Source organism: Phaenicophaeus curvirostris, chromosome 18 (assembly GCF_032191515.1).
Source record: "Phaenicophaeus curvirostris isolate KB17595 chromosome 18, BPBGC_Pcur_1.0, whole genome shotgun sequence".
Taxonomy (NCBI): Eukaryota; Metazoa; Chordata; class Aves; order Cuculiformes; family Cuculidae; genus Phaenicophaeus; species Phaenicophaeus curvirostris.
In genome coordinates this window covers 5,742,280-5,755,183 of record NC_091409.1, presented here as the reverse complement: position 1 = coordinate 5,755,183, position 12,904 = coordinate 5,742,280, and the positions used below count along the sequence as shown (strand labels likewise).

The 12,904-nt window shown below is 46.2% G+C and overlaps 1 protein-coding gene across 4 annotated transcripts; it reads right to left on the bottom strand.

Moving 5' to 3' along the window:
- Positions 1-501: 501 nt before the first annotated feature.
- LSM14B (LSM family member 14B) lies at positions 502-12,087 on the bottom strand. 4 transcript variants are annotated; one of them, XM_069871486.1, is made up of 10 exons: positions 11,869-12,085; positions 7,892-8,055; positions 7,408-7,543; positions 6,837-6,953; positions 4,885-5,055; positions 4,679-4,756; positions 3,665-3,826; positions 3,332-3,485; positions 2,167-2,350; positions 502-1,832 (listed from the first exon to the last, which is right to left on the bottom strand). In XM_069871486.1, exons 1-9 carry the CDS (start codon positions 11,987-11,989, stop codon positions 2,179-2,181), a joined length of 1,275 nt encoding a protein of 424 aa, XP_069727587.1. In that variant the 5' UTR covers positions 11,990-12,085; the 3' UTR covers positions 502-1,832; positions 2,167-2,178. The 4 variants fall into 4 exon arrangements, with proteins under 4 accessions (XP_069727587.1, XP_069727586.1, XP_069727590.1 ...); XM_069871485.1 differs by having other exon boundaries at positions 4,679-4,759; positions 11,869-12,081; XM_069871489.1 differs by lacking the exon at positions 6,837-6,953 and having other exon boundaries at positions 11,869-12,087.
- Between the last annotated feature and the right edge of the window lie 817 nt (positions 12,088-12,904).

Here is a 12,904-nt window from a genome sequence, read left to right as displayed (position 1 = left end):
TTATTTTTTTTTCCTAGCACAGCCACCCTGGCCAAGTCGGTTGACTCCCACAGTGCAATTCCACCTCTACACATAACATCACACTGGCTGCTTTGCTAGCAGAGAAATTGGAGGCTCCCAGCAGCTCCAGCACCTGCTGTCCTTCAGGTATGAACCCAGACACTGAAGGTGCTTTGTGGCTCCTGGACCCACAGCCCTGCCCCCCAGAAGAGGCGCTGAGTTCAGCCCCAGGACTGAGCAGCACAAAGAACGTGCAGGGCGGTTTGGGCAACAGCAGCACCCAATGCAGCAACCCGAGAGCCAGAACGCAGCCCTGGGAACAGAGGGAGCTAGGACCTGGAGAAGGGTTTTTAAGCCCATCTCCAACACCCTGCATTGCTGTCCAGGCCTGGTAGGACTCCACAGAACAGCTTTATCCAAGCCCTGCTAGGACACACATCTGACACGTTGTACAGACCAACAGCGAAGAGCTGTGTACAGAACAAACCAGGAGCAAACCAGTAAACATTTACATGTTTATTATAATTACAATTTACATCACTCCAAAGAGCGGCCCCACTGCTATGTCCTAATTCTTAGCAATAAAGTCCTACAAAAATAAATCCAAGCTTTTACACTAACCTAGGTAAACGCGCAACTAAAATTCTAGCTATGTAAGGGGTTCGGTCATCAAGGTGCTTTTCCAACAAAATTCCCTACCAACCAAAAAAGGGACACATGCCTATAGCAGTTTAACCTACAGCTTCATGCAAACAAATGTAACCCCCCTCCCAGCCCCTCTCCCCACATACAGACTTTTAAAAACAAAGAAAAACAACTAAACTATTTACAGTATGGGGGTACAGAGGAAACAAATTAAACATGCCCATCTGTTAAGCTTCATTATATGGACTCCCATCCCTAGTTTAACGATAACATTCCATAGTGTTCCACCACAGTTAGTGTACAGAGAACTGTTTGCCTCCAGTACTGCCTAGGAGCGAAGCACACACTGAGGCCACAAGTCAGGGCTTCAGTCTCCTTCCCAGACAGTCAACTACTGCCAAAACCTCTTTATTGTGAGTACAGAAGCAGGGAGCATTTGCCAGCCCTGTCCCGTGAGGGCACAGCACGCTGTCCCCACACCGCCCCGACCCCAGGAGGGGCTCCGAGCCCGAGGAGTGCCCAGCACCCTTCGGCTCGAGGGAGTCGCGGCACCGTGTGCGTCCGCGGTGCCTCCACACAAGTACCAGCCGACAAACAGTTGTACAGGCATTTACACTACTACATGATCAACAACCCAGTATTCCCAAATGACAATACACACAACCCCTTGGCACCAGGAATCCATTCTTCCAGATACCAAGTGCTACTTCATGCCTGCCGCCAAGACCAGTGAGACCAGCAGCACCAAAGGATCCATTTGGTTACTCAGAACAAACATTATAGCTGGTTTACTTCAAGTGAGCTTTGGTTCCATGTTAAAGTAGCATGATTTATCTTCTTCAGGGTTCAGAAAAGGAGTCTGACTTCAAGCTTAGACTATAGCAGCCTTTGAGAGACCCCGAAAGAAGAACAATGTAAGTGAGTCTGTACTTAAAAAAAAAAAAACCAACAAAACAAAAAAAAAGACACCCTGAAGAAGGTACCCCTGAACACATTCCCTCTTCCAAAGAATACTCCAGCTGACGGTTGCTGGTCCAAAGTAAGTCCAGAAGATAAGCAGTAGTACATGAAATTCTGTCACTTGAGCTGAGACAGTAAACAATATGAACCATTTTCCCACATTAGTGCAGCAGTTGGTTGTTTTCTTTCTATATACAGTTTCATCCTCTTGGGAGAGATGTTAGAACCTGTTCAGGAAAAAGGCAGAATTAGAGCTGATATCATGAGTATCTTCTCCTAGGAAAAGAAAAACAAAGTTCACACCCACGTATCAACTGAAACACTCAGCTAGAAAGCCTCAGCTCAAACAAGCAGCTCTTGCTTTCTCAGACAGAAAGACAGCCCAAGAAGTCAACATGTTAAATGTGTAATTTTAACCTGCTCTTTCTACCACTTACAAGGATCAGATACAATAAAGGAACAATTCTTGATCTATCCATGAGACTAGAGAGCACAAGAGGATGCAAGGAATAAGAGACGAAACTTACACGGAACAGTGCTTATTCTTGCTAAAACACTTACTTGCCTCTGAAGTTACACTCTGCCAGTACCAGCTCTGTGAGTGGGTTGGGTCCGCCTTGCTGCTCCGCTACCCCTACCACCTCGAAATCCACCACGAAAGCTGCGGCCACGAAGGAACCGTCCAGACACTCCAAACGTCTCTGTGTTGAGCTTCCTCTCTTCAGCCCACGTGGTACGCCTAGAACTGAATGAGACTGCATTCAGGTTTAACATTAAATAACCACCAACTCATTTAGCTACGAAGCTTTGAGCGCCCCATTTCGTTGAACTGAATTGCAAGCAGCACAAGCTGCAGCGTACACACACTTGCAAACCAACTCCTCTGTGAAGCATGGATTTGAAAGTGCCAGCTGTTGGCTTTTGTACGCTGCTTTCATATCAGAACAGTAAAGAAGGGCCTAGAAAAGGGCCCCACTAGCCTTTCAAACCCTGTCTTGTTTTCTTGGAAAAAGACTCAAACTCTAGGTTCCACTGAAGCCTCTCTAGAAACCCAGGGAGACCTGACACAGTTGGGGTTCAGCAGCCCAGCACTGAGGCAGCTCCATGGCACCAGCATTTCCTCCCTGGCAGAGCCTGCCTAGCCCCAAGCACCGTACAGGTAGTCCTTGGATAAAAGCTTTGCTCAAGGGAAGCAGAAGCATTACCAAGGGAATTTAACATACTGACACTAAAGGGACATCTGACTTCACCAGGCAGCTGATAACATCAGCAGCAAAAGACAAAGCTTTCTTTTAATATTCCCAGCTTTTAATTTAATGCATTTCCTCACTCAGACATGACCTCCTCTCTGCTCGAATGCCAGACTTAGCTCACTCCTGTCTGCGAGCTGCATGGCCCTGATGCCTCCTCCCACAAATGAGATATGAAAATTGTTTAAAATCAACAGGTTTGGAGTGAGTCCTGGGAAACCGAACTGGAAATTCCTGTATCATAGTTTAGGCAAGTTTATCAGTACCAGTAACATCCTTGCCTTTTGTTTGATCCCACTGCACAAAGCTTGGTTAACACCACTCCTAAGCCTCCAAGTGCACAGCAATACTCCCGTCCGAAGACTGTTTTGCTGACTTTCTTGCATTCTGATTTTAAGAATTAAACAATGTAACACATTATATAGATTCTATGCCTCAAGTTACATATAAAAAGCAAGCTTTTAGAAAATACTTACCTAGATTTCAGTTCTGAAGAAATGTTGTCAAAGAAAGACTTGGATTTATCATAATAGCAGTTGGGTCCCAGAAGATCCTCCTCTGCATTACTGTCATTGTTTTGAGTTGCCACTCCAGGGTCTCCTTTTTCTTCCCCTGTCTCTGCTTTGTCATCTAAAGATAATAAGACATATTACACTTTCTTGGTGCATACCGAAGAGCCATCTGTTCTCTTGCTCCCTCAAACAAGATTCAAGATGCTGCCACATGTAATCATGCAGTTTCTCAGGACAGGCTTGTCTATGCAGTGTTTACTACTAGCTCATCAATTCATATTTAATGAAGTCACAAACCTTTAAAGTTTAGTTTCTTCTTGAATTCTTTATCAAGTTCCTCTCTGTTGAACTGTGCATTTGCACTTTCAAAGTCAAAGTCACCTTCAAACTTTATAGTATTTTCCTTCACAGTAGTTGGTCTGTTTTGTCCTCTAGAACGGTTTCTGGTTCTCCTGTTTCCTGAAAGCAGGAGAGTTTAAACACTTGGTAATGCACAGGGAGGTTAAATGACTTGCTCAAGACCAGAGGAAACCAAGGTTAGAACTCAGGAGTTTCTGGCTTCCAGTCCTGCGGTTAGGCCACACCTCTTTGCCAGCAACTTCTGAACAGGGCTTCAGAAGTTATTATAGCAACACAACTTTCTGAAAAGTGTTCCTGGATGTCAGTCTTACCATCGAGACAGTGTATGCCCAACTTTCTTTCCAGTGTGAGGAGAGAAAATAAGAACTGCTGCTATACCAGTAACAGCCAAGGAGAACAGGAAAAGCAATCTTTTCTATCTGCTATTCAATTGCAAGCATTGTACCATAATTAGTCCACAAACCAGCCACGATGGCAGTCACCGGTCTCAAAATCCACCCAAGACTCACCTACCTACAAACAGAGCTTGTACTTTGTATTGTTTCTGGTTTCCAACTGAGAAGTTATCAAGTCCTTTCTAAAAAGTTGTAACCTCTTCTCTAGTCCTGCCCTCTGGCAAATTAATTTGAAGATCTGAGAGTCTGAAGTTGTTCCCTGCCTTTTCTCATAGAAATAAGTGTTTGAGTTTAATTTTATTTTGGCCTGTACTTCAACTGCAGTCTTCAGATAGCACACCTTCAAGTTGCTATAAAAGACACTAGAATTCTGTCCCCAAAACGTTTTAAACATCTGTGACACCAGAACCTATTTTGTTAGTGAAGTACCTCTGGATGCCCAAAGTCTTATCAAGCTTTGCTTTGCTCTCAATCTTCTATGCCACTGTCCTTTGCTGAAATTAACAATATTTGCTTTTATAGGTTGGCACAACTGTTTAGTGTCAGGTTAACCTACCTGATCTTCTCCTTTGAGGTCTTCGGTTTTCATCATTCACCTGTCCTTGGGTTTGCACAGGTGGTGCCTGGACTGTATCTACTGAACAAGAAGGAGAAACTTAATAGCGGAGCACAAGAACAAAACTGAAACAGTTTACTCTTGCTATGCACCTTTGCGGGATGGCTCAGAACAGCAGCTCTAAAGATGTAGTGATGCATACATACCAGTTGTCTTACTGCTGCCCGGTGGAACCTGCCGCCCATTGCGCTGAACCCCTGGAGTTACTTTCACCGGGGACGGCTTTTGTGAATTCATGTTGTAGACTGGGCCAGTTTGAACAGCCTGCTCTACCATGGGGCTTTTGCGGACTGGGTGAACAGAAGGAAAGCCAGGACCTGGAAAAAATCCCGATGACTAAGCGCCTCTGAGAAAACGTGCCAACACTTTTCATACCCTACCCACTTCCATGGAGAAACAGCTTTGTCACGAATTACTCAAAGCCTTGACTGTTTATCATTACACACGATGTTTAAGTGGCACATACACTAGGTAAGGCACTACTGCCATGCAAGTCTTGGCTCGCAAATCCAGAGCCTTGAAATCAGGAAATCTACCCATTCATTTCTTAAACCAAGTTAGACGCACAGTAGATAAGCAAGCCAGGTCAGTCTTAGACAGTTTATACCAAAGTCTAATTTCTAGGTGTATTGTTGGTTATGCAGGATTTTACTTTACACAATACTTTAACTCTGAAGCAAAAGAGCACCATTTTGGAACTGCTCAAGAAAGCTTCCCCAGTTTGTCAAAAAAACGTTTTGCAGCAAAAGCTTAATCACCTCAACTATATCCCATTTTGTAAGCCGCTTTTAGAAGTCCTTCAACTTCATTGCTTATTGTTAGCTTTCAGACAAAGAAAACCTGAAACCAGACCAGGATCTCAAAGTTACCCTTTTAAATTCCTTCTTGGTCAAGGCCAAAGTGTTACCAAGACTTCTGTTGCTCTTCCATCCAGGCTTATTTATTCACACTACAAAACATGTAAATACTTTTCATGGTTTGGTATACCTTACACCAAGTATATTAAAAAGTGACAGTCTTCAGTACTCAGAAGAAACACTGCATTCTAGGTTTCATTAGAAGTTCTGGAGTACTACAGGCTTATGCGGTTATGTGTAAGAATTGAAGGAAGCGAACTGAATATACTTTAAGAGCAAGAAAAGTGAAAAGCTGAAGAGTACACACAAACCAAGCCACTGACACTTCTCGGTCACCCAAGTCCATGTGAGATATACCCACAGTAAGTAACATCATGCAGGTTCCCAGTTAATGTACACCTGGAAAACTTGCAAGGAAGACAGACATATCCTAAGGATTACTCAGTAGGACAAAGCTGTTGTGCAAGTTTAACATCTAAGTGTCAAAGTTTAGCCAGAATATTGAGAAAGTATGTATAGATAGATGGTCAAAATCAGAGTAAGCAAAATCAGTTTCATGCCAACACAAGCATACATGCTTAAGTTAAAAACAGATTAAACTAATTACCATGTTTAAAAGCAGGCTGCACCTGGTCTCTGCTCTGCGGATGGTCAGCCTAGTATCTCTACTCATCCTCCTTTAGAAGTTTTTACACATAGAAGCAAGCACCCAGAACTATGTTAACTCATCTTACCGCAACTCAAATTGCTTACTGTTAGTCATGCTTTACTAACTGGAACTCTTGACAAGGTACTGTGCCCCATCATGCATGAAATCTATCCTGATATTTCCTCAATTACAGCAATATTCGCGATTTTTCTATTAACCTACATCTCTAACAGCAAGACCACCCACAATTTAAGCAGTGTGCTTGTCCTTTCGGGAAAGACCAATTCCTCGCCTAGACATATGTCCTGGATAGGATGCAGTGCACCAGCATGCCTAAATCACAGCCCTCTCCTGATACTTACACAAAAGGATCCGCTGTCCTGTACTTTTTCTTTCTCCTGTCTCTCTAATTGATACTTCTAGGACAGGATGAATACTTCATGTAAATGAAAGGCAAAAATAGTTGAGAAAACTAGTGCTACAAGCATCACCCATATAAGTACTATCATTCTAGGAGGGATTAACAAGAACACAGTGTTTGCAAGTGCCATGCAGTTCTTCCAAATATTTGGAGTCCTCAAACTGCTGTTACCCTTGGAAGAGAGCTGATGGGGCTCTGAAGACATGTCAGGCTCTGAAACAGGTTGTGGAGACGGAGAAGAACTAGGGCTGGAAGCAGCTGCTGATGCTGGAGGGCTTACCAATTTCTCTGAAGAGATAGAGGGAAGAAGAGAAAGCAAAGATATATGGATAAGATACAAGGTAGTGAAACATTTGAAGGGCTTGGAAAGAGATTTAAGAATCTCTAGAATAGCATTAAAGCAGACTATTTACAGTCTTCTCTGGGAACACGAGTTCTTTTTACATGTGATGTGTATGTAAGGTGTGTGAGGTTAGAAATGAACTGGCCTCAACTGTTAGGTATTCACATTACTTTCAGAAAGAAACTCTGGCTATTTGATTTCTTTCATGTGCACCTGTGTGTATGTCTGAAATGCAGGCCTCCTTGCAATAAGACCATTGCATACAGTTAACTACTTATTCACTGCTTGTTGCAGCCTGACAATTGGCAGGGAATTCTATATTAGTTACTGTTATTTGCTTTCACAGTAGCTGCACGCAAGGACTGTACCTTTATTCTAGCAAGTGAAGTTCGTACTTACCTAAACCTAACGAAGCTGCATACTGCTGGCTAAGTAAAGAGCTGGCAGCAAGCTGGCTGTAAGGTGGCATACCTCTAAACGGGCTGTAAGGCACATGTGGCTGAAAGGATGATGTAGAGGCAGAGCCCAGTGAAGACTGTAACAAGACAAAGTACATTTCCATTTACAGTGTCCAGAAGTCAGCTTGCTTTGGCAGTGATTCTCTACTTCACATACAGCATTACTAAAGCTTAAGTAAATACCGAGAAGGGTTGGTTTACCTCTTTATGACTTCCCTGCATTCTCGGCTAGCTTTAGCTTTTGTTGACTCAAGACTTTAATACTGGTGCTATTTTAAACATTACAATGACATTCAAGATGCTTCAGTCTGAAGATTCCTGGAGACACTTACTGGCCTTCATTTTCATTAAGTTTATACCAAAATTAAGTCTTTCATAACTGATGCTTTATCATAGTGTTCAATCTACACTTTAGGCTAACTTACTTGAACAATGGCAGGATCTTGTGGCAGAGTATGTTGAGCTTTTGGAGGTTCACAGACAGTGATGTCTTTGATGTCACTTCCTCGAAAAATAATGTATTCATAGATCTCTTCTCTCGGAGGAGCAGGTCTGTCTGTGGGCCGGTCTTCAGTACCAAAGGACCGCACTTTAGCATTAGAAAGATTACTATTAGTCCAGTATTACCATTGCAGCACTGTGTAAGTTAGGTTTATGCAGTTAAGAAGTACTCTTTTATTACTTGCCAAAAGCAACAAAAAGGAAAGGTTACCTCCAGAACCCTGTATCTCCTATTGCACACATCTGTTCCTTCAAATGCCAACTTTTTCAGCAGCCTGTATAAACAGTTTTGTTTACATCAAGCTGTGAAGGTAAAGACCATAGACCAGCTGGAGTGAGGAATCCCACTCCAAACCAAGGACTTCCCCACACTGCTTTACTACCATATTCCACTTCCCTCCCCAGTCCTACAGAAGCATTCAGCTTGAGACAACTGCCACTTGCAAGAGATTGCAGGAGAGGCCCTTGAATCAACAGAGGAGGAAAATCTTGGAGGCTTTAGAGCTTAAATTTGCACCTTTGGTTTCATATATTTGTTACATACACAGGTAAAGTTTTATCAATGACAAGAGCTTTTTATTAAAATTCTCTCTCCTCCACACGGCTGGTTTTATGATTAACATCCACAGACTACAAAGCAAGCTTTTAGCATTAAATCCAAAACCTCAGCACCTACTGAGGCTTTACTGAGTCACAGCTATCAGAACCCTTGAGCAAGTACTGAGCAGTGATGGTGCACATTGAAGTGGGGAAAAAAGGCTGCAACTGACAGCTACCAGGCAGAAGCATAAATTAATCTGAGCCACTAAAGAGGAGGTGGTCAGACCCAGACTTCCTGGATTGTTAGTGCAGGAAAACAGGTAGCACAGTTACATCCAGACACTGACATACTCTCAGATAAGAGAGGCTGCGTTTGGGTGGTTCCTACCACCAAGCAGCAGTTAATGCTGCAAGCAGTCTTCACCTCTGTTCAACACATGTGAGCTCACGAAGAGCAGTAAGCTCCATGTACAACAGGTCAATGCTAAGCCCTGTTTCCATCACACTAACATTGTTCGGCACCTCAGCTTTCACCTGACTGGAAGGAAATTAAACCAGTGCAAGGACAAGCTGTCAGTTGCTTCCTTTGAATGACCATCTTCCATTAGTTCCAAGGGTATATGACCTCTCCAAGTTATTTTAGATCTCCAGCTGCCATTTGATCACATTACAGCTGTAACCTAGTCAACTAGAAACAGATCATAAACTCTGAAGGAAATGCCGGTGGCCTTTTAGACACAAACCATACCACTGATATCTCTGCTCAAGATTAGATTATTACAGCACATAGCTCATGGTAAGACATACTACAGCTATCCAGGGACTACTGCGGAATCCAACAACTAGTATGGAAAGAACCAAATCTTTCCTGAGCCCTGTGAGCAGCCTGTCAGCTTCCACATGAAGAAACACATGACCTGCAAAGCCCAAAGTTCTCCAGGCAGTCTCTCAGCTGGCTGGTCCCAAGGTTTCTAACAAAAAAAGGTGGAAAACTATGCCCTTGTAGACAAAATAACAGCGAGGGCATTTGAAAGGGCACTGGGAGTTGAGCATGCCTGTCCCTGCGTTTGAAAAGCCTAATCATTTCATGCATATCACAAAGTACAGCCACAAAGGTCCGAAAGGCTGTCTGGCATGAAGAACTAGTGACTATTGTTTACAGATGATCAGGAAATCAATCCCACACTGTGCGGCAACCAGTAGTTTACAGTACAGTTCATATTCATCTGTAGGGCCCTGTTAGGCTAGACCTCTGAAGGGTCAGGAAGCATAAGAGTGACTGAATGTCTGGAAAGCAGAGTTTACATAGGTATTTCTTGCTCAAAAACATTAGTTACTTCTCTCAAAGTTACTTCTCTCTGATGTTCACTACTGACAGGACAGTAACATGCTTGAACTCCCTTTGTTTGCAATTTAAGTTTAGCATCTAACAAGATAGACAACTTTCTTCAAGTGTTTACTTAAGCATATGGAATCTCCTCATGCAGTGTTTAGGATATTGTGCATGTGTTAAGATTTAACAGCAACCAAATACAAATCAATTGAAGTTGCCATGCTTTCAGTCAGAGGCTGAACCAAAATCCATCCCGAGGTCTCTTTCAATAGACATTTTTCTTTACATCAGTCGTATGATAAGAGTCCAGAGAATAGTTTACGTTACACACTGAAGTTGTCTGAGCCTTAAACAGTGGCATCTAGAGCTTGATAATAATTTACTAATTATCTGGGCAACTTCAACTGCACATCAGTAATTCACGGTTCCCCTAACCCTTCAGAGATCAAGTGTTTTAAACCACCCTCCCCTCACAGGAACAGCATTGAGATATTGCTGTCACTGACTTCAGAATCTTTGCTATGCTCATAATGCTCACACTAACTTTGATATAAAGTATCTAAATTTAAAAAAAAAAAAGTCAAAACAAAAAGCAGAGTTTGTAAAGCTTCCAGATCAGCCCTCTAGGTGGGAAGACAAGACATGTGTTCCCCATCTATTGTAACAACCAGTTCTTAGATATTCTAGTTCATCAAAACTGAACACTAAGAGACCAATAAATACAAAAACTGCCAAGAATCTTATACAGAGCTGGTACTTTCTCACACCATAAAGCATTTTAATCACATATGCCTCTGAAACACACCACTTAAGCTCTGAAGTAGCAAGCACTACGTGGAAGTCACAATTATGCCAGAAACTATTTCTACTTGCTGCTAGGCAAAGGTGAAGACCTTCCTGTACATACAGCAAAGGAATTGCATCCTTCCTGCACCCGCTCAACTACTTCAAGTGAAACATGAACACAAACAGCCCTGTACGTTTAAAGAAATAGCCACATCCTTAGGAGAAAAGTGAATTGGTCAAAACTCATTTTTAACTTCAGAATACACACTAATAGGCATCAAATACTCATGTCCAGCATTGCAAACTTCATTATGCCAAATAAATAGCATAGGATGCCTTGAGAATGGTTGAGACTCAAGCAAGACAGAGCCTCCTGCTAGCAAAGAGTCTTTTAAAACAAAGATGTTTTATTTGTGGACAATCCCGATGGGTTGCTGAAGGCAATGAAGGGAGTGTGAACTTCTCAGTGTAGGGAAGGACAAAACTCAGGGAAAGAAAAAGCTGATGTGCATTAGCTGGAATAGCTAAGCTGGACAGTAAGAGCGGTACAGAAAAGAGATCTCCTTTGAGAAACCAAACGAGACAGGGCAGGTTTTTCTGAGAGTAAATAAGGGAGTTCCCGGCACAGGTGACAACTGAATCCAAATGACACCGTTTAGGCAGAAGATAAAGATCGCTACTTCTACCGGGGAACAGGATGCGAAGCCCCGACGAGAGCCCGCGGGGCAGGCACCCACCGCGCTGCCCAGGCGTTCTCCCTCTTCCCCCGAGCGGAGACGACTTATCGATCCCGAAAGGAACAAAGACACAGAATTTCAGTTAGGATCCCCGTGCCCATAAGCCGACCTGCCTTTGGACGAGGCTCAGTACCTTTTGTCTGACACCAGAGACAACAAACGGCAGCAACTCCGCTGCGGGCAGGCCTGGGCCCCGCGGCCCCGAGCCGCCACCTCCCGGCGGTGACAGCGGAGCCGCCGCCTCCCGAGCTCCCCCCGCGGAGGCCGAGGGCCCCGCACGGCCCCGCGGGCCCCGCACCCGCCGGGAGGCGCCGCCAGCCCCCCCCCCGAACGCACCCCGAGAGGCCTCCCGAGTGCTGACTCACGGGAAGGCAGCGGCCAGCGAGCCTCGGGGGCTCCGCGCCCGCCGCCCCGGGACGGGCTCATTGTTCTGTGCCGCCCCCCCCCCTCAACCCAGAGCGCGCCCAGGCCCCCCCCGCCCCCTCAGGCCCGAGCCCCCCCTCACCCTTGGCCAGCGCCACGGTGGAGTTCTCGGTGTCGATGGTGTAGAGGATGCCCTCATAGCGGATCTGCGCCTTGGAGATGAGGCTGATCTTGCTGCCGATGTAGGGGGTCCCCGAACTCATGGCGGCGGCGCTGCTGAGGCCGGGATGAAGGCGGCGGGGGGCGAGGGGAGGGAAGCGGGGGAGCCGCGGAGGAGGAGGCCGCGCGGAGCCGCCGCACGCGCCCACGCACACTGCGGAGCCGGCAGCCCCGCCGCGCGCGGCTTATATAGGGCGGAGGGAGACGGGGGGCGAGGAGGGGGGCGTGCTGCGGCCCCGCTGCGCATGCGCCGCCGCCTCCTGCTATTGACCAGACGGGAGACGGGGTCAGGCGCGCAGGGAAGGGGGGGGGGGGGGGGGGAGCGAGGAGGGGAAGCCCGGCGTCACGTGACCGGCCCGGGCGCGGGTGCCACGTGCGCGGGGCGGGGCGGGGGCGGCCTCGGCGGGGCCGGGGGGAACGGGAGCCCCGCACACGGTCCCGCCCGCTGAGCCCCGCTCTGTCACATACACGGGGACGGCGGTGGGGGGGAACATCGACTCGTGGAATCACGGAGGGACCTCAAAGCTCATCCAGTCCCACCCCCCGCCACGGGCAGGAACGCCTCCCGCTGGATCAAGGGCTCCAAGCCCCGTCCAACCGGGCCTTGGACACCTCCAGGGATGGGGCAGCCTGGGCCAGCGCCTCCCCACCCTCACAGGGAAAAATTTCTTCCGAATATCTCAGTCTCCTCTCTTTCAGCTCAAAACCATCCCCCCTTGCCCTGTCCCTGCCCTCCCTGATCAAGAGCCCCTCCCCAGCTTTCCTGGAGCCCCTTTCAGCACTGGAAGCTGCTCTAAGTGCTCCCTGGAGCCTTCTCCAGGCTGAACAGCCCCAGCTCTCAGCCTGGCCTCCCAGCAGAGGTGCTCCAGCCCTCGGATCATCTCTGTGGCCTCCTCTGGAGCCGTTCCAGCAGCGAGGGGAGCTTTCCTGCCCTGAACGCCTCCTCATCTCACCCTGCT

Excerpts from the sequence above, each read along its gene's own strand:
- LSM14B (XM_069871485.1), bottom strand. The coding sequence starts at position 11,989 with ATGAGTTCGGGGACCCCCTACATCGGCAGCAAGATCAGCCTCATCTCC. Across the intron at positions 8,056-11,868 it reads CACCGTGGCGCTGGCCAAGG|TGCGGTCCTTTGGTACTGAA; the intron begins GTGAGGGGGGGC and ends CTAATGCTAAAG. Across the intron at positions 7,544-7,891 it reads AAGATCCTGCCATTGTTCAA|TCTTCACTGGGCTCTGCCTC; the intron begins GTAAGTTAGCCT and ends GTCTTGTTACAG.